This window comes from Calliopsis andreniformis, chromosome 2 (genome assembly GCF_051401765.1).
Source record: "Calliopsis andreniformis isolate RMS-2024a chromosome 2, iyCalAndr_principal, whole genome shotgun sequence".
NCBI lineage: Eukaryota > Metazoa > Arthropoda > Insecta > Hymenoptera > Andrenidae > Calliopsis > Calliopsis andreniformis.
Genome location: NC_135063.1, coordinates 4,804,376 through 4,823,984, shown reverse-complemented (window position 1 = coordinate 4,823,984; position 19,609 = coordinate 4,804,376). Strand labels below are relative to the sequence as shown.

Genomic DNA, 19,609 nt, shown 5'->3' with positions numbered 1-19,609 from the left:
ACTGTTTTATTATTTTTAGTTTTATTTTATCGTTACATGTAAATGTGTCTGAAGTACTCATTTCTCCCACCGTATAGAACGCCCCGCCCAAATACAACTGGTGTAACAGATTCCAAAGCATTAAGCGACGCGTGTATTTCGGATGACTGCGTTGTTAGCTTTCATGCTGTTACTACATAATTATCCGAAATTATAAGTAAAAATTTTATCAACTTCCGAAACAAGGGCAAAAAGAAGAAAAGAAGTTACCTCAGGGTAAGTGATGTACTAATACGTTTTCATCATTTCACTTCAAGTTGTTAAGTTTTGTTCCTCACGAACACATTCGACGAACTTTAGCATCTAAAATACACATCTCGTTAAAGTTATTGACGAGTATGTATTGTAATCAATTCGACTTCGATAAGAAACGTTAAATTGATTTAATTAACCCTAATTTTGTTGTGTTGACCTCACGCCACGCCTTTGCTTCTCTGAGTACAAATGACGCGATTTTCCTTTCGTTTGAGGAAATTATTTCATGAATTATAAAATGATACGATAGTGTTCTTATTTTCCTTGGGATTAAGCAAATTTTAACAATCTTATTCTCTTCAGTCGATTCCTAAATCCATTTAAGTTCAGTTAAAGTTTATGTACTGAAGGGAAAACTATCTTTGTCTTTTTCAGAAGAATCTCAGTCTAAACTTTATAAAATGTCCATTCTAGACGAGCGAGACGATTACCTGAAGAATCCCTTCTCTGTGAAACACGAGTACGGTGACTTCACACCATTTTATGTCACGGTCACCATTTGTTCTTTCCTGTTTGCATTCCTCTGCATATTGAACATTGGATTCTGTTGGTGCTCTAGGCATCGTAGCTATTGGCAGAGTCCCCATACAGGTGAGTTTCTAGCAAATTTTATCTTAGAATGTTCTTGTTTCTTTGATTTTGAATCCATTTTATTCTTATTTGATTAGGAAATAGATGGATTCAGCCCTTATGGACAGTGTTACCATATAAAACACCTCCATTGGATTTAAGTGAATTGGAGTCAGCAAGTGCCTTTCAGTCGCCAGACAGACAAGAAGTCGTACAATATCATAATCCTAAACCATATAAGACTACACCACAAATGCAAGAATATATGGAGATGCAAAAACGTGAGAGTGAAATTTAATGAAAGGTTAGATCTGGTATACAAGTAAGTGTCCATACAAATTTGAAAAAGTATTAACATTAAGCTACTTTCTATCTGTTCAATCTGTCATACGAACTGATACATTGTATAGCCAAAGTTAAGAGATAGGAAGTGTACCGAGTACACAGGGTAGAACTGTAAAATTTTAAAGATAGTTTAAGTGAAAGATTACGCCAAGATGGGACTACACATATTTTGGCCAGCTACAACATGCTTAACCCTTTTTGTTGTTTGCATTATAATAGTCTTATTAAGATATGGATCGCGTATTTGTAAACTGCGGCACACGCCGCTACCATCCGACCAGGAATGGGAAGGGAAAACATATTCGCGAAAGCTTTCTGTCTCTATGGCGTAACCATAAGTAGATATCACCATGAGTTTTCAGAGATCTGTTCACACGTATATAATTATTCAAATCAAAACTTATGCAGTTTGTAGGAGTACATTTACTTTTTAACATTTTACACTTTAAAATTTTTTTTATAAATACTGCTTAGATAATTGCTTAAATGAGTAATGGCAGTAGGAATATCATTTCTCTAATATAAAGTAGTATGACTGCATATATTGAAAATTAATGTTCTATATCTTTTTATAGCACTCTTATATATTGTATAATATAATGATAACTAATTCCGTCCATTTTTATATATACATATATATATATATTTACATACACATATAATTTTTAATAAAATTTATAAATAATTGTGTCGTATAATTGGCAACATTATCGTTCATATTGCCTTATAAACATTTAATGAAATGTTACTTGTTTAGCAATGTGCCAATAAGTTTTATCAATTGTAAGAGACAGTTTAAAAAATTTTTTAAATTTAACTAGTTATATTTTACAACACACAAAGGGATGACAGAGTATGTATGAAAATATGTATGATCAATGATAAAAAGTCAATTAACACGTAACTGTCAAGGATATATCCGTCCCAGTTTTTGATATTCAATATTGTTCGCGTAAAGACAACTTTATTGTCAACTACAAATTTTTGTAATTTTTATATTTGTTTTATTTGCAAATAAACAATGCTCGTCTGTAAACGTGTGGATTAATTTTACGTACCTCATACAATTTCGAAATCCACTGCCGCAAGTTTGCGGTGCTTATATTTGCGGGATAATATAATTCCAAAAGTATGTTAAAAAAATTGGGTGCCTCAACTATTACAATTACATTAATTTTTTCTTATAAAATGTGGAAATATATTATCTAGTCTATATTCTACACATGTAAACATAAAAAAAGCCATGGGTTTATGGATATTCTCCAAATAACAACGCTTAAACTAATAGTAATATATGTTTTATATATAATATTTAGTTTTTATTGACAACATTGGATTTTTATTACATGTGTAACGGTTACACAATTATTTAATAAGTAAGTAGATACATTATACAATTTCTGTATTCAGTTACAACACGTCAGCTTGTAAATAAATCACTGACGATTTCCCGTGAACTACAAGATATTTGATTTTAGGAAATTTGTATTTGATTCGATTCCCTAGGCAACTAAAACCTTCAACATACATTTTTATCAAAACATCGTATTCCATAAATCTTCCCTCTTAATCGATATACCCGCACCTTTTTGATCCGATGCAAAGACTCGTCGCATTTGAAGCCAACGGAATGCTGAAAGAAAATCCTTTCTCATAATTGCACGACTTTACTAACGAGTTTAAACTATCAACACGGGCAATGATTAAAACACTTCAATGGTATTATCAAACGACTGGTATATACCACCCCTGTAAAGGCTTTTGATTATGTTGCGAGTACAGGTCAATATTATCAAGCTTTTGGGGGAAACAATTTAATGCTTAAATCTCTCCACCATGAAGAAACCTTGCTTGCGTTAAGAAGACAATTAACCTCTAATCAATAACGTATCCTGTTATTATTCTGCTATGTTACAATGCAGTTTAAAACATGATGAACTTCCATCGAGTTCCACACAGAGAGGTCAAGCATATTATTAATCACGCTTAGTAAACGTTTAATGATAGTATTTAGAAAGAGACCATAGAACGTAGACAATGCTAATCTTATCCTATATCGATAGATTCGTTTTTCCTTCCTTTATGCGTAATGATGATATGGTGTACATATGTAATCTAGTCTAAGATTATCGACACCGACCAACACCAGTCAGGATTCCGTTCGTGTTATTCGCGCGTTCATCGTCGAACACTTACACGTGGATTTATCCACGTGGTCCACCCGGCGTCACAATCTCCATTAACTGACTTTATGTATTGAAATTTTTCTTTGTATACACCTAGACTTAAAAACAAATACAATCTTGTATCCAGGAGGTAAGGTTTGATTTCCTATAGTTTCAATGGAACGCCTCGTAGGGGCGAGTTCTAATCGAATCGTTAGCCTCACGCCTCTACGAAACCGCTTGAGACTTTGCGTTATGTTAATTTGATTTTCATGCTCATTCGGCTTTTTTCCCATTACATTTACGTTTTCCATTCAGAGATAATACGAGACACATATAACAACTGTATACATCGACGTTTCTTTGTACGCGAGGGATTACGTCTTGTCGACGAGGGATCGTTAGTAGTACATATTGGAGAAATACGTAGTAATTATCAAATGGTGCTTATTAGGTAAAGCAACGGTTCCCAAACTCGGAGAAAAAGTCTTCTAAACGTTTTTACTTTGCACGATTTGTGCCAGGATATTCGATAAATATCGATATTATTTAAAAGAGGAGAATTTGATGTCTAAATAAGTAGAAAATCTATAAAATTCTATAGTAAAATACAAATTACAAGTTTAAAAAGTGAGAAATAGAAACAATCTTATAACGAATATAGTGAATATAGTGCAAACACAAACTTATAAATTAGGATTATATGTTCTATTTCCTGTTTCGGTAATAGAAAATTTATTTCCCCTCTCCTGTAATTCTTTTCTTCAATTAATTTTTTTATAGAAACTCGACTTGTCAATTGTATAATTCATTACAATACACCTTGTGTAAATATTTCCCGATACTTAATTTCCCTGACATTTTTTCTTTGATAATTGAACACTCTACAAATATCGTTCAAGTTACGAATGAATATTTCAGGAGAGTTTGAGAACCGTTGAACACATGTAAGACAAAGTTAACATTGAACACTGTATATGATCTACGCGAAAATCGAAAGGATATATATCTATCCACAGATATTGTACCTGGTTTTAAGTGTAAACACTGATAATAAAAAACAAAACAATGAACGTAGTCAGCCTGAAAGAATTGTATGATAGGAATATGCGTGAAGAAAAAAAGTTAACAGAGTGTTAATGAACTGAAACATCCGTCATCGACGCCGTCTTGTATTTTTAACCATAGGAAGACAAAGCTAACCTTATAAACATTGAGACGTACAATCGTCTTACCCTTTGCTTACCCTCTGCTTTCACCTTTTCACGTCTCAGAAGGATAAATTATGTTTAATTAGGGATTTCTACGCACGCTATGATTGATAATCGTATAACGTCGAAAATTCAAAATGGGCTTTGAATGATATACACTTTAAGGGAGTATCTTTCGTACAGAATCTCAAACAGCAGTCGTTTCGTGTCAATTTTTGAAACCGGAGATTTCTTAAAACGTTCTATTATCGAAATAGTAGCACAGTATAAATCTGATCGATCGTATAATTTTAGGAGTGTATGTATACGTGAAATTGTACATACAACCAAAGAAATGCTATTCGTTTGACTCAGTTTATAGAAGAATATAATTTCTTCGATTAGCTTACGATGTCAATAATAGCGGGAAGTGACGATAAAAGATGACCAATCTTCGATTTTATTGCGCCACTATTTCGAAAACCTGATCTTGCAATATTCACGCGTAAATTCATGTACACTAATTTAGTGGCAGTCGAACCATACTAAAAAACAACAATTCAACCGCACACTTTACTACGTATTCACGTTTGGCCACACATAATGGAAGTAATTCTGAAAACAGCGAACATGCACGATCGATAAAACAGTACCGACCATCGAACATGTACCGACAGCAACGGTCGAGAAACATTAGAATTTAATTTGACGATCGTTGCATATCAAAGAATATTTGAAAATTTTCTTTTCTCTTCAAATTATGAATCATTGCCAGTAATGTAGCTTGGAATGTTTCCTTTTATCGCTCGGTCTTTTGATACGATCGCGTTGAACAACATTTATATGAGAATTTTACGTTGAAAAGACAAGATTGCGTATTTTTTCGTTGCCTGTTGCTGAAACAGATCGTCGTGCTATATCTCGAGTAATCAATTGACGGTGTCCCTCATTTATTGTTTACCCGACTTCTTGTTCGATCGGTCACCTGAAACAAATAGAGTTTGAAATTATTAATGTCTGTCTTAATTAAATACGACATAATTAAATACGTTTTAATTAAATACATACATCATACAAATATAATAATATTCATTTATTGTACTTTTTTTGAATTTATTTTTAAGGGCACCAGTTCCTATAATACGCTCCTGGACTTAGAGTCTACGGATGAGTTCGAATATTGTTGTCAGTTCTGTGAAAATGACGTCACGCTCATGCAGTTTATATGGACTTTTTTTATTTTTACAATACAACTGCCAGCAATATCAGAATGCACCCTATATAAGTCATTTCATGATCGCCGTGATTTAGTGGATCTTCGGATTCTCAAGCGAAAGATGTGTACCCACACCACATTTTTTACATTTAAAAAGTTCATGATATCAGTATTGTTACAGGATCCGCAAATCCACTAAACTTCAATACAGTATATTCTGAATATGAGCGGCTCATCTGCCAAATTGATTAACTCCACAAAATAAAAATATTTATATTTATTTTAAATATAAAAAATTATACACCGAGAAAGTGTTTTTACTGCTAAAATTGGTAAAAAATTCAAAAAGTGGAGTTTTATTTGGTCTGTGATCGACTCATACAGGCACTTGCGCCTCCACACGACAAACTGAACGATTTAGTTAGTGAGCATCGCCGTTAGATGGCTATAGTATTCTTGTAATCAGTGTCTACCAAGTGAATAGATCTTCAGAACTTTAAGAACTCCTAACAATTAATCTTCTCTCGTTTAATATAACTATACAATAAAATGTAGACGCTGTATAATAATCTGAGTCTTTAGACTGCACCTGAATGCATTATTAAATAACCTTTTTATAGCGTTCCAGTGTTTACATGTTAAGCGATAGATCTACTTTTATACCTTCCTCTATGCTATCGATTTTACTTGTTAGGGAAAAATAGAACATACCTAGTATGCATCTTTATTGTTTTATACCTTTATTTACCTGAATATTTTATAGCTTGGTAAAAGTAATTAAACATGAGAAAGAAAAACGCGTATTCCTTGGACTCAGGTTCATTTATGCATTCAGAGATATACCGCGAAACACTTATTGCTTCCTTTGTCCATGACCTCAAGGAGAAGGCTCCAATAACCTATCTTTAACGCTGTCAATGCCATCGTCAAGCGTACTCGACCGAGCGAGGTGCGATGATAGTGTCAATCTCGAGTACAACTAGACTACAACAGACCACTGAGCCTCAGACAATAGGGTTGTTGCGTCTTTGAATAGAATCTCGAGGAACTTCGCTTTTACGTCAGTCTGACACCGACAAACTGTTCTTCTTCAGCGATTACTTTTAAAACGCGTCTTTTTAAGAAAGATATTAATGATGATACATATCTGTAACTCTGATGCTTCACAGACTCACTTTTCTTGTAGAGCCATTTTAAGACATGCTACAGCTAACTTCATAAGTAAAAAAAAAATAAAGTGAGGTCGCGATGTAACAAGGGACAAAGGTAAGGCTGGAGTGTTGACTCTTAGACGCCCTGAGGTCAACAGTTTAGGGACACGTTTTTGCAAGTTTTTGAAGGGTTGTCGCGTTATAAGGGCCCAGTACACTAAACTTGATAAGGTTTTTGGGCTTATGTAATCCTGTAACTAGAAACAAAGAATCCATGTGTTGGTACTGCTTCTTTGCACTTTGCTATAGGTTTATGACTCACTGACAATGGTAGGGTGTCTTTTATACGATCCTAGTGGTCCAAGATACAATGAATACAGCAACGTGCTTATAACAAGGGAATACAGAATTTTAAATATTTCTTGCACTTTTTTCAGGCATTTCGATATTTCTTCCATCCTCAATAGACCTATGTTTCTAAAGAAGATAATCTTACTGTTATTTATAGCTATAAGTAATGATTGGAAAATTTGTTAAAGAAGATTGACAGCAGTACCTTTGGCGTTTTTTTTGGTGTTGGCCTCTGGTTTACACCTCTTTGTGAGTCGGCGCGTCTTCTCGCAGGAGGGATCGCTGTTTGCCTTCAAATTGTCCACTCTGGCCATCTGCTGATTCACGCATCCGCTCCACGTGCCCTTCTCATACCGGCAGGCTGTGTTCCCCGCCACGGACAGACAATCAGATCGCCATAAAGTCCACTATGTTCACCCACGGCACTTATGTTAACCGCGACAACGGTGCATCGCGTGTTACGAAACGCGATCATATCGGTTCTGACCACTTTTAGGCTGCGTTCCTAACAGAGAAGTCGTCGCGAAGGACGTTCAGGTTACTCTAGATCGCAATTCTTGTTCATAATTTTGACTTACAAACTCATATGCTCTGTCAGCATGCTATAATGTTTAAGTTAATAGTGTCCTGCATCATTCGATACAGATGTAGGAACGCAGCTTAAGGGGGGCGGGAGGCCTATTTCTTATCTACGTTAAGGTCGTTAATTGTATACACCTTTTTTTAAAAACCCATGAGAAAGATAACGATAAATCATTACTAGATTTTATTTTTGAGTTTTTTTAATCATCTTGCGTATATTGATATATGTATAGAAATTAAAAAATACTGTTTCGACCCGAAGATATAATTTTTCAAAGAGTACAATCTTCTTCCTTTCATTTTTCAGTAAAAGACATTATGTTATGAGTAACGGAGAAAATAAAATATAGCAAAATCCATACATCAATTCGTGTTACTCAAGAGTTACTCTAGTTTAGACAAATCTAAACTAGGCAAGATAGGTTTTTCTATAATCTTTTGAGGAACCCTCTTGACTTGTTAAAATACAGCCGAAGATTTTGAAATAATCCCAATTTTATTTACTCCTTTTCCAGCGACTGCTTCTGATTCGATTCCACAGAATTTTCCCGAAAATATATAAGATTTACAATTCAGCAAGTTCTTTTACAGATCCACGTTACTTTCAGTCATCTGCAGATAATCAGAATCTCAAATACTGCGTTTTATATTTGATTCCGACGAAAAGGTGTCCATTAAATGAAAAAGGCGGACATTTGTTCGATGGCGCGGCTTCAACGAGTTTCCAATGAACATTATTCCCGCTTTTGTCAGATTATTTTAATCAGGCCTGCAGTTGGATCATTGAAACGCGATGCACCGTTTTGTCCAAAATTGTCGATAAGTGGAACGCGACGTGTCCTTCGTTTGCCTCTCGTTTAATTAATTAAGACTTGTTCCTGGGAGGTTGCCGCTAATTAGTTAGATCCATTAAGCCTCGTTCTATCTAAGGAACGCAGTGGTCTCTTCGATTGTACCATCCCGATGGATGAGATTGTATTAATTAGCGAAAGAGACGTCGCGTTGTTCGCGATCGAACGAACATGTGTGCTCTTCCGATTTTTTTTAAAGAGCACGCCATGGTTAAATCGAGTCATTGACTCTGCTGAGATCTTAACAAGCTTCTCGAACGACTCGGTGCATGCAAATACCGATCTTCGGGTTGTTCGATGAAATAAATAAATGAAGGAGGTTGTACGGTAATGGTTGAAAAAAGATGTCGACATTGTTTTTTAGTATGTTAAGCAACTTTAATTCATTTCAGAGAATCTCATAATGGGAGAAATAATTCTCTTCGGCATAATTTGAGCTTTGAACTTTTTGTTCACCAGTACCGTGCATTTTCCTTAATTTATCTAAATTACAACGACAGAAGCGATAGCTAGAGATATTCTAGAAACAAAACTTGTTTTTAGTAAGTAAACTGTCCGAGCACTCGGAAAAAGCAGATCAAAGGGAGCAGCAGGCTCTTTCTTGCAATTAATCGTGATGAAAATTTAATTTGAGCGCGTAGACAAATCATTCAAGAAAGCCAAATTAATTATTCAAATATCTGAGTACGATACTCGGGTTTCCCCAGCTATTCAAGTAGCTCGAGTGCTCAGTCAGCCTCAGAAAGTGAAGAAGGTTGAAAAGGGATGTACGGTAGAAAAGATGAATCAATGTTCACCATACGTTTTTTGCACTTCTTCTGAATGGTCTTCGTCTGCTCGCAGGACTTGTCGCCCTTCTTAAGGCTCAGAGTGCGGGACCGTGTGTTGGTTTTCGAGTCACATTCCGACCATTGACCCTTCACGTATCTGCACGACGCGCCGGATGCTACGTCAACACAGATGCGAAACGTCAATAGGGATAATTGGAGGCACGACTGATCGAGTGGACTGAGAAATTTCCGAACGGAGTGAAGGGCAGTTAATTAACATCGACTCGCTTCTTCCTAGATCGAACCAGCAATCTAATAATAACAGAGTGCAGGATTCTTTTCTTTTTCAATTTCACGTCATATCAGTGATTCGGTTCCAATTTTGTTGTTTTAAATTGGCTCAAGATTCAGTCTAAGATTCATTTTCAGTTCGTCAATAGATACCAGTGCTAATATAGTGTAGATTCAGTTAGAAAATTCATTCAACCAAAAATACTCGTGATACGTTCCAACCCAACACTATTACTACTAAATTTATCTCGTATTTTTTAAAATTCCTCGACTCGCCACTAAAAACTCAAATATTATTTATTTGAGAGTTTTTACCATCCTTTTAATAAAAATTACTTGTAATGCGTTTAAACCTATCGCTACTACTATCAAATTTATCACACATTTTCCCAAGTCACCTATCTAAACCAAAATCTGTTACTACCTCCTCAATCAAAATTACTCGAGACGTGCTTTAACCTATCACTACCACAATTAAACTTATCCCACATTCCTCACCATTCTTCACTTCTCATTGGAAACTTCAATAACATTAATTAAAACTCTCTTATTCTTTTCTGGACCAAAATTACTCCCGACATATTCCAACCCGTCTCTACTTCCTCTCAATCCCGCGTGTACAACTCATCAGCGGAGAAAATAAGCGGGCGAGTTTTCCCTCGTCAGGACGATTGGCGGAAGGTCTCCAGAGCGAAATAGACTGGTCACAAAGTTGCGGGCGAGCAAGAATCGAGTCCAAAGTTGGAACTCCAACTTTGGGATTGGTGACCCTCTTTCGTCGACTTGCACCACGGCCGAAACCAGAGCGCCAGGGAAATCATCCCCTTCCTCGGCCCACTGCCGGAACCACGGATTCTCAACGAGGGATAAATTTCTAAGAGCAAATGATCTTAGTAGTCGACAATGAAAGGGGCGCGCGGGCGCGGGTGCTCTGCTGGATGATATTTCAATTGTATTCAAGGCATCCTGGCCGCGGGAGAGGAAGTCCGAAAGATGAGAAAGAGCTGCGGAGAGACAAAAGGGCTTTTCATCTATACGCCGGGGCTACGGCCTCGCGAAATGACACTTCAACCCCCTTCTCTTCGCCGCCCTCTTCATCCTTCTCCCTTATTCTTCTTTTCCTCTGTCCTGTTCCTCGATCGGTGTTATAAACGTCGCGTTATCGATGGAAGAAGGGAACGAAGCACCTATATAACCTCCGTGACGGTTAATAATCGGCGACTTTGTCGACGCGATTCGCGCGGAACGATACCAGATCCAGGTGGAACTTTGTCGTAGTTCTCTCGCGCGGAAGGGCGCGATAGCGGTTTCACGAAACGAAGTGCTTTTCTGAAGTTTGCGCTGGTATTGATTCATTATTGGAACACGCGGAAGCAGAAGATTCAGTGGGTTGGATCGGAAACCATTGTTGGATTTTTCTAAGAGAAGTCAATTATTATTTCCTTGTTTTTTGGATATTTATTCAGTGTTTTTTTCATGTTTGCCGTTTCGGTTGTTTTATTATCGTAATATGTAGATAGAAAAAGTAGCTTGTCTGATGAGTGAAAGATAGAGAGCTTGTGAACTTCGACCTTTTAGTTATAGGCTAAATATACCTTCTCCTAAAAAAATCTAACGAAATTCTCCGATCAGTTTGACACTATCACAGCTGATACGCTTCAGGAAGCTTGACGATCTGAAATGGTCTTGACTGAAGCTTGACTATCTAAAAGGGTCTTGACTGAATCTTGGTTGAGCTTTGAATTTTTGCTAAAGGTTTATAAATACTGTAACTTCATTGAAATGTATTTTAAATAAATAAATGTTATCAGTTTTTAATCACCGTGGGTGTTATTACAGAAAATAAAATTTCATGAGTTGTAAAGAGCAGCGGGTCGAGAACTATTTCCTAGGATCAAACTTTCTTGAGGGGCTGAATAATAAACAGGGAAACAAACATCTGGCGAGAACATATCTGACCTGGAATTTCTTCGAATCGAAAGTTTGTGCTTAACGTTTCGTTCAGAAGTCAGAGATGTGCTCGATTCTCGAGATTTCCTTTAAAATTCATTAAAGGAAATTTCAACGTTACCAAATCATTATCGAAACTTTCGAGTAGATTTCGCAGGGAAATCCGCTTCACGGGGAAAGGTCAGGACGGCAGAGTCGCGGATTTCAATTAAACTTTTCGTTAAGATAGATACTGATAATATTCTGAGAAACTTCGTAGATCAAATTTTTTACTAGCTGCTGCAATTATTTTAAAGTAACAATTTTCATTCACTCTATAAAACTGCCCTTACTCATAATAACGTAATACTATTTATAATTGTGTAAATAGGTCAATGTTTGAACTCTCAAGGGATTACGGTTAGAGTTCAAGCCTATTGATTTTTTTTGCGGAAAAAATGTAAAAAATGAGATTAGTATATTTTTTACAAGTTTTAACACTGCACATGTAAATTGTGTCCTTCATTGTTCAGCACCATGATGTCATTATAGAATAACTTACATATGAGCCGTTCATAAACCAAAGCGATTAACTTTAACTTTATGAGTATTTTAAAGTTTTAGTGCCAAAGCATTTGATTGATGCTTATATCTTTTGATAAATATTTAAAATCAATATAAATATTTTTGTTTTGTGGAGTTAATCGATTTAGCAAATGAGTAACTCATACAGCGTTTTGTGTAACCATATGAATTAAAAATATGTAAAATCAACGAACAAAAACTGAACTGAGATACTGGTATTTAGTACTGTAATATTTTCCAATTATCTGAAATTGAATATCTTATTTACTTCTATCTGTGTACAGATATAACCACTGTGTACAGATTCCAGGGTTTGCAGAAGATCGAGTCAATGTTAGCTTCTTAATTGATCTGAACATCGTGTAATTACCTCGTTCTTTGGTGCCACGAACGGATCTCACGAGAACTTCTTTGTCGTCCTCTTCCCAAAGATCGGACTCGGCCTGGGTGGCGGCGAGGATCGTCAACAGAGCGACACCCATCAGCGCCAAACTCCACCAGAGCTTCATTCTACAACAAAAAAGTAAGTGAGGTGAAAACGGAACGTCTCGTTAATCTTTTTCCCTTTAATTAGCGCCGTTTTAACGACTGCACCTGGTGGGTACATTGAAAGAGACGGTCGGATAGATAAGCTGGAGCACGAACGAAAAGTTAAAATGGCGTCTCGCGCCCCGGAAGTGGAAGATCGACGGAACCGAGGCGGAATCGAAGCGGAACCGCGTCGATTCCCTCCCGGTTCTCTCGTTTTCGCTTCGAAACTACCATTTTGCGACGATTACTGAAGCGTTTGCAATAATTTCCATCGAAATTTTCCTTTCTTCCTCTCTCTCGCTTTCCCTCCCTTCTTTTTTTCCCCTCTTTTTTTCGCCAACGAGCCTCGTTGAGGATTTTCACGACGATACTATGATTTAATCCTCTTCTCTGTATTTCCCTTCCCTCTACCTCTCTCCTTTTTTCAGTTTCCTAGCGAATGAGAAAAACGTCGACAGAGAGCTTCGTGCAGAGTATTTATTTTTCTAACGGGGGGAAAATCCGAACGAACGCCGGTAAAACTGTACAAAAATTGGTTTTTATCGTGGCGGGGGTGGGAGAGAGGATGATGGTTCTCGGGAATTTGTGTACGAACGATGGGCGTTTGGATCGCTATTTTTCTCCGCGGATGGCAGCGTTTAGGACTTTATGGCGGGACAGTTCGTTCGCGCTGTTTGGAGCCTGCCAGTATGCACTTTCAAGGAAAACTGGTATTTTCGCAGGTATTTGGTTCCTATGGTTAACGTTCGCTGATAGAGGTTTTATACTGCGCGTTTTATTCGAGCTACTCATTTGCCAAATCGATTAACTCCACAGAACATTTTATATTTACTTTAAATGTAAAAAATTAGGTATTAATCAAGTGATTTGGCATTAAAATTTAAAAAGAAGTCAAAAAGTGAAGTTAATTACTTTGGCCTATGAACGCTTTATTTAACAAGACTAATTGACATATACTACCGTACAAATGTATTTGAACACTCCCACATTATTGCAATATATAAAATACACCAAGTAAAATTCCCAAATCTCATCTCATACAATTATATAAGGTTTACAAATACTGATGAGAGTTACATTTGATAGCAGTTAGTATACATATTAAAGTGTAGGTATTTCATGAATTTCCAATAACACGGAAATGTCCAAATGCTTATGCACAGTAGTGTATTTATAAAACTGATACCTATTGATCTATTCAGTAACTTTGAGATCATGCATCAAGATTTTGAAATCCAAGTTTCTTCGACTCCTACAAGCTTGGACTTGCAGAGGTGAAGCTTCTCTGACTTCAGGTTATAGATTAAAAATAAGTCAAAGTGAGTTTATACTTCGAGTTGCGGTCTTCGTTGCGCAGCAGAAAAGGATTAATAAAATTGTTCTCTCATAGAGATTCAAGCTTCAAGTTCCGATTGTATCGACTTGGCAAATCCCAGCTGCTCCTCTGCGAACGATCAAAGATAATATCAGCTCCCTTCGTTCACAGTCGGGGCACCGACGAAGAGTGCGCGTTACCAGCGTAATTGCAGATGGAGAACGGTAATTGTTAAAACCGGACGCTCTAACACTCTACGGTGATTATCGGTTGTTCGTGGAAATAACGTGGAGAGCAGAGCAAACGAACGCAGTTAAACAAACGCTCAAGCATTCTCCACCCTTAATATCGCGAACAAATGAGAATTTATCGTGGCTCCTGACGAATATTAAATATCTTGGCAGTGGCGCGAGTGCAACGTGGACGCGTAACGCCAGTTGAATCGTCATGTTAATTAATAGGGAAGTGCGGGGGCGAGAAAATTATACCGAAAGCGATTCGACCCCTGACCCCGTCAACCCCCCAGACCCCGTGGGAGGAAACGTTCGTTCGCCTCTTACATTCGCGCGGCAATTACTGAAATCCTTCCCATTTGCATCGTCGATTTCGACAATCAATGCCAATGGAACAATGATGCGTTTTATCCCATTAGCCGATACCACTTTGTGCCATAATCGATCGATCTTGCGCGGTCAATAGACCGCAACCTTGTTGGCCCATTCAGAAAAGATTACTTTAATATTGTGGCTGTTATAGATGCAATATTCTGCAAGCTTGTTTATCTCTTCTCTCTTCTTCACACAAGTGTGCCTTTGTAAAGGTATCAGGTAAGGTTACCACACAACCAGCGTTTGGTAATGGAAAAACAATTTTACCATTTCTGAACTTCCCTCGGGGAGATGAAGGGCGCTCTTCAAATTAAAAGTTTTTGGCTATTGTAAATAACTCTTGGGCAACTGCACATCTATCTGTGAGGAAACTCGATATTTGTTGAACGCTAAATGCTCCATTGAATGATTTTTTTTTTTTTTTGTTATTTTTTAGCCGATTGTTTATCGTAGCACACGAACTTCGTGAACGCGGTATTTTGTTGGAAGATATTTATCGCGACATTTATTCGACGAGTTTCATCTCCAGCGTGAGCGTACGCTCAATTTTATCAGTAGTGGTATTAATGAAAAAACCCGGTCAAATTCGATTAAAAAAGAGAAACGGTCATTTTATCCGCGTGAACCGGATGTAATCCGCCATTACTGTCCCATCGAATCGTCCGTGGACGTATTTATGCAAGAAATTGTAGCTTCGCGACACGTTGAGTATTAAATTCGGTTCGGCTGAAAACGAATATTCCTGTCGGTTGTCATAGCGATGCCAGTGGCTCGACGCGCTAATCCTTATTAAATTATACACGGTGGGTCGTTTCAGGGGGTGGATCGTGACGAGGTGTGCCCAGGGGGAGAATGTCTCGTCGCTGGGTCGCCGATGAACAATGAGATATGAATCCTCGTGTAATACGCTATGATCAAAAGTACTCCCAAATTGTGTCGCCACATGCAACGATAAAAAAAATTTCCATGGAAACTACCTGCCACTTGTTACCCTTTCAATGTGACGCTGGGGACAGATATATTTCACTTCGAAGGATTTCGTGGATGGGAGTCAAGGACGCGTAGTGACCTTGGCGTGGGACACTTGCATGCAAAGTGCATGCGACCTTTCAGAGCTTCTTATGATATGGGGAGTACAAAACTATTTGAAATGTTATACATTTTTTTAAATAGAAAGCTATACGTAGGTAAATGAACATAGGTCATACTTTAACAAAAATTGAGATATTTATATAGAAACATGCTTCAAGACACCCGCAAACGACCTGACAAAAATTATTAAAAAATAATGAAAATTAGTGACATTGTCGTTAAAAGTCCTTGTTTGCTCAATTTAACCCTGTCTTCAATCTGTATATTTTAAGACACTCATGTTACCCCTTTGAAATTCTTCATGGAAACTAAAAGAAACGATGAAATCTTTATAAACGAAAACTATTAAATGATATTCTAGTGTTATTGAGAAGTAACGTAAAATTTTTATAGATTTTTTAAAAGCTTAGAACATGGGCATAAACGATGGAGATTGTTAACAGTGTTATTATTGCTGACAAAGGGTAAATATTATCTATGATATTTTAAGTCAACAATATCTTATGCTACACAGTTCAACATGACAAATAAGCAAGAAGGTGCCCATACACAAACTATATGAAAATGCGATATATAGCGCAAATTCAATAAATTGTTAGTCAGAATTTAATAAAAACCTTGAAAGTCGATTTTCTCAATATAAACCTAATGTGATCTATATCTTTGTTGCCTCGAATGCTTCATTTCTTTTATTTTTCTGTTGGTAGACCTGACCTGCTAGTCACTTGTGCCCGTATATGCTATGGGCATGGGCGTCGAGGGCTTTAGACTCTTGCTGTTGGTGTTAGAACAAATATCGGCCTTCCAGAGTGTTGTTTCAGAAAATAGCAATTCAAAGGTAACATTTAATTACGGAGGGGTTTCATTCACGAATGATACCAATGGGAAATTGAACAGTATATGTTTTCTTCTGGTTAATTAAAGTACAGAGACCTATTCTCTTCGTATACCCTCAAAATTGTGCGGTCGAGTTCAGTTTGCACGCATATTCCATGAAGAGCTGTTAGTTCAAAGGCTTCTCTTTAATTATCCTTTGCAGGGCTGCAAGCTTCGATCTCATGTACTATCAGGGAACATTATGCAACGAGCTGAGCACCTTTCGACTTATTGAAAACGTTTCGAACATCCAATATGGTGAAACTACTGAAATTATGTATCCAAGAGGACTTTACAACATTATTGTCCGAGCTTTACTCGAGGAAAGCGATTTTACAACATATAGCCTACGAAACACTAATTTAATTCAGTTTTATCCTTGAGTGACTAACGAAAACAAAGTATGATAAAGAACTCAGAAGGTTCCCTATTATGGCAGGTGTACCAACATACATAAAGTAACCAACAAACGCAAAGTAATCTTTTTAAATATAATACCCTGTAGATACGCAAAATTGCGATAAGAAAAGGATATGGATGGGAAAGACGAAATGTTCAGAAGATTTCGTGTCGTTGTCAGTTCTCTAGAAACGGGGATATCAGTTTCGTCGCGAAAATGCAGAAAAGATTGCGAGGCTGAGACGAAATGAGGTCGATCGAGGGGGAGAGAAAAAGCAATGATTTTTTAAATGTCCAAAGGGATTTTCCTGGTCCCATCGACGTACTATAATCCTCTTTTCGACGAAAGGGGATATATATTAATTAATCGGAAGAAGCAACTGTCTCCATGAACGCGGTGCAACGAAGATCCGGCTTCCAACTTTTTAAATTTGTAATTAAACTGCTTTCCCTATCTTTCTCTCTTAACGTTGCTTCCTGCACCTGAACGCTTAAATTATAAAAAAGTCCTGATACCAAGTTCTCTGTTCCTGAGATTCTCGTTAATATTTATAGCAGGCCATAATTATGTAAGCGTGGTGGAAATTTTTATTACCTCGTTAAAATTAATGTCTAGAAAGTGACCGGTTCTTGTCTTGTATTCCAATACGCAAATGATTTATGAAACCTTGTGGGCGTGATAGCTGTAGTGGACGTGTTAACTGTTGAAGCAGGCACGATCGTATTTTAGGTGAATGGCAAATGACAGAAAATTACTTTCGAAAAATAAAAGAAGAACAGAAAGAATTGTTCTTAAAAAAAATAAGTAATACATCTCTTTTCTGAAAACTGATCCTAGATTTAATTATCAGTGTCCACGAGTAGAAACTGTTATGTGATTCTATTCCTGTTTATGGGGAACAGAGATATAATATGCGATACGTCTTGCTCGTTTACTTGAAATTGTAACAACTTTTCCTTGAGAAACGATTTGGTTCTAGTAAACGGTTTTTCTTAAGTCACCTTCTTATTAACTAGAATAACGAAAGAAACATTAATTTCCATGAATCTAAATATGCAGTTTCTTCTATAAAAAGTGATGAAAACTCTTTTACCAATTCATTCTATTTAGAACTCATTGTCAGTTACAAGGTACATCAATTTTTTAATATGTTCGATCTTTCATCAACTAATTCGCAATTTCTCAAAGGAATAGTAAGCAATTCTTTAAACGATATCGCTTTCTATAACACAACGTCCATTGGTATGACACGACGTGGAACATGTAACCTATCCTGTATATTCTGCTTGCGATATACAGCTCTGCACATACATGACGCAAAACAAATGATGCAGTCCAAGAGATTGGACTCGAAAAGCGATTACTTCGACGTTCGAAGAAAAATTACCCATCGAAGTTTTATGCGTTGCGCAACACACTGCAGGCAGGTACATTCCATCTGCATTTTCAGGATCAAAGTAGATTAAAAGTGGAACAAATCTCACAGCATAATTACTTGTTCAAGTTCGAAGACATCTCTAGGTATACATATATTGTGATAGAAGTCCACAGTGGAACCTAGAACCCCCAAAGTTGGTCAGAAATCATATCAGCCACCTTTTAAAATTGTTAAATAGAGTAGAGACCAGAAACTCTCGTATTCGCACCAATAGGGAGACAAAAGTGGTCAGAAAAATCACTTTCTTTTGTATTAAACTTCGTTCAAGAATCCCATATCCTTTTGGTTGCTAAATCACATGAACATTTAATTTTCAATATTACATTTGTGTTTCTGAATACCTGAGATTGTAAATTTCCCAGCACCGCGTATTCTTGCTAATTTTTTAAGTATGTTTAATTCAGGAATTAATACTTAATACCTGTAATCACGATAATCGTGATAATTTCCTAATTGGGAAAATACAGGAAAGTACAAACTGGATCAAAAATCAATCTCTGATTTCAATTAATTCTACTCAATGAAAATCTCGACGTGATTTTAAAATTACGAACGATCTGCCTGCACCTCGCACATGAATATTAATTACAATATTGCAATCAATATTCAATTGCAAGAAATTTAAAGAGACAGAATCAACTGGTGATTCTAGACGAAGTGGTAACCATCTTGGCGGCCATTTAATGAACATTATTCTCCATGAATAAAAGAAAACTATTGTAAAAAAAGAAAAATTATTTGAATTAATAAGTAACTTCCTAATTAAATGTTGTGTTCTCATGCATTTTAAAGAAATCTACAGTCGAAAGAAATCACAAAGTAACTTTTGGCCCAGCCTGTATGTAAACATCGCTACGAAACGCTGTTCGGATAACAGACATCCCAAAAGCAGAACGTTCGGATATTAGGATTTTCGGGTAAGGGAGTCTACTGCATCAGAATTGGCTGAGATGTGGCAGCAGGCTCAAAAGCGGCTGGACGAATTGTCCGAGAATGAATTCTAACGAGCCCAGGCGACGATAGAATGGCGCAAATCGGCCTGAAACCGGCGACGAAAAG

General features: G+C 36.9%; 3 protein-coding genes across 4 annotated transcripts in view; 2 read left to right on the top strand and 1 right to left on the bottom strand.

The window, feature by feature from the left end:
• Positions 1 to 103: 103 nt before the first annotated feature.
• Positions 104 to 1,162, top strand: Wrm1 (wurmchen 1 transmembrane protein). Of its 2 annotated transcripts, none has more exons than XM_076386835.1 (3): positions 104 to 255; positions 673 to 885; positions 963 to 1,162. In XM_076386835.1, the coding sequence occupies exons 2-3, from the start codon at positions 696 to 698 to the stop codon at positions 1,160 to 1,162; spliced, it is 390 nt and encodes a 129-aa protein (XP_076242950.1). In that variant the 5' UTR covers positions 104 to 255; positions 673 to 695. The 2 variants fall into 2 exon arrangements, with proteins under 2 accessions (XP_076242950.1, XP_076242941.1); XM_076386826.1 differs by having other exon boundaries at positions 670 to 885.
• Positions 1,163 to 1,182: 20 nt separating this feature from the next.
• On the top strand, positions 1,183 to 1,822 carry Wrm2 (wurmchen 2 transmembrane micropeptide). Its single transcript, XM_076386848.1, has one exon. The coding sequence runs from the start codon at positions 1,362 to 1,364 to the stop codon at positions 1,539 to 1,541; it is 180 nt and encodes a 59-aa protein (XP_076242963.1). The 5' UTR covers positions 1,183 to 1,361; the 3' UTR covers positions 1,542 to 1,822.
• A 680-nt stretch (positions 1,823 to 2,502) lies between these two features.
• The window catches only part of LOC143184516 (uncharacterized), a 47,846-nt gene continuing 30,739 nt past the window's right edge, over positions 2,503 to 19,609 (bottom strand). Inside the window, exons 2-5 of the mRNA XM_076386812.1 lie at positions 12,661 to 12,800; positions 9,518 to 9,661; positions 7,488 to 7,643; positions 2,503 to 5,549 (exon numbers count right to left, since the gene is read on the bottom strand). Of these exons, the coding sequence (XP_076242927.1) occupies positions 5,515 to 5,549; positions 7,488 to 7,643; positions 9,518 to 9,661; positions 12,661 to 12,799 (474 nt within the window). The 5' untranslated portion in view covers position 12,800 and the 3' untranslated portion in view covers positions 2,503 to 5,514. The remainder of the gene's footprint in view (positions 5,550 to 7,487; positions 7,644 to 9,517; positions 9,662 to 12,660; positions 12,801 to 19,609) is intronic.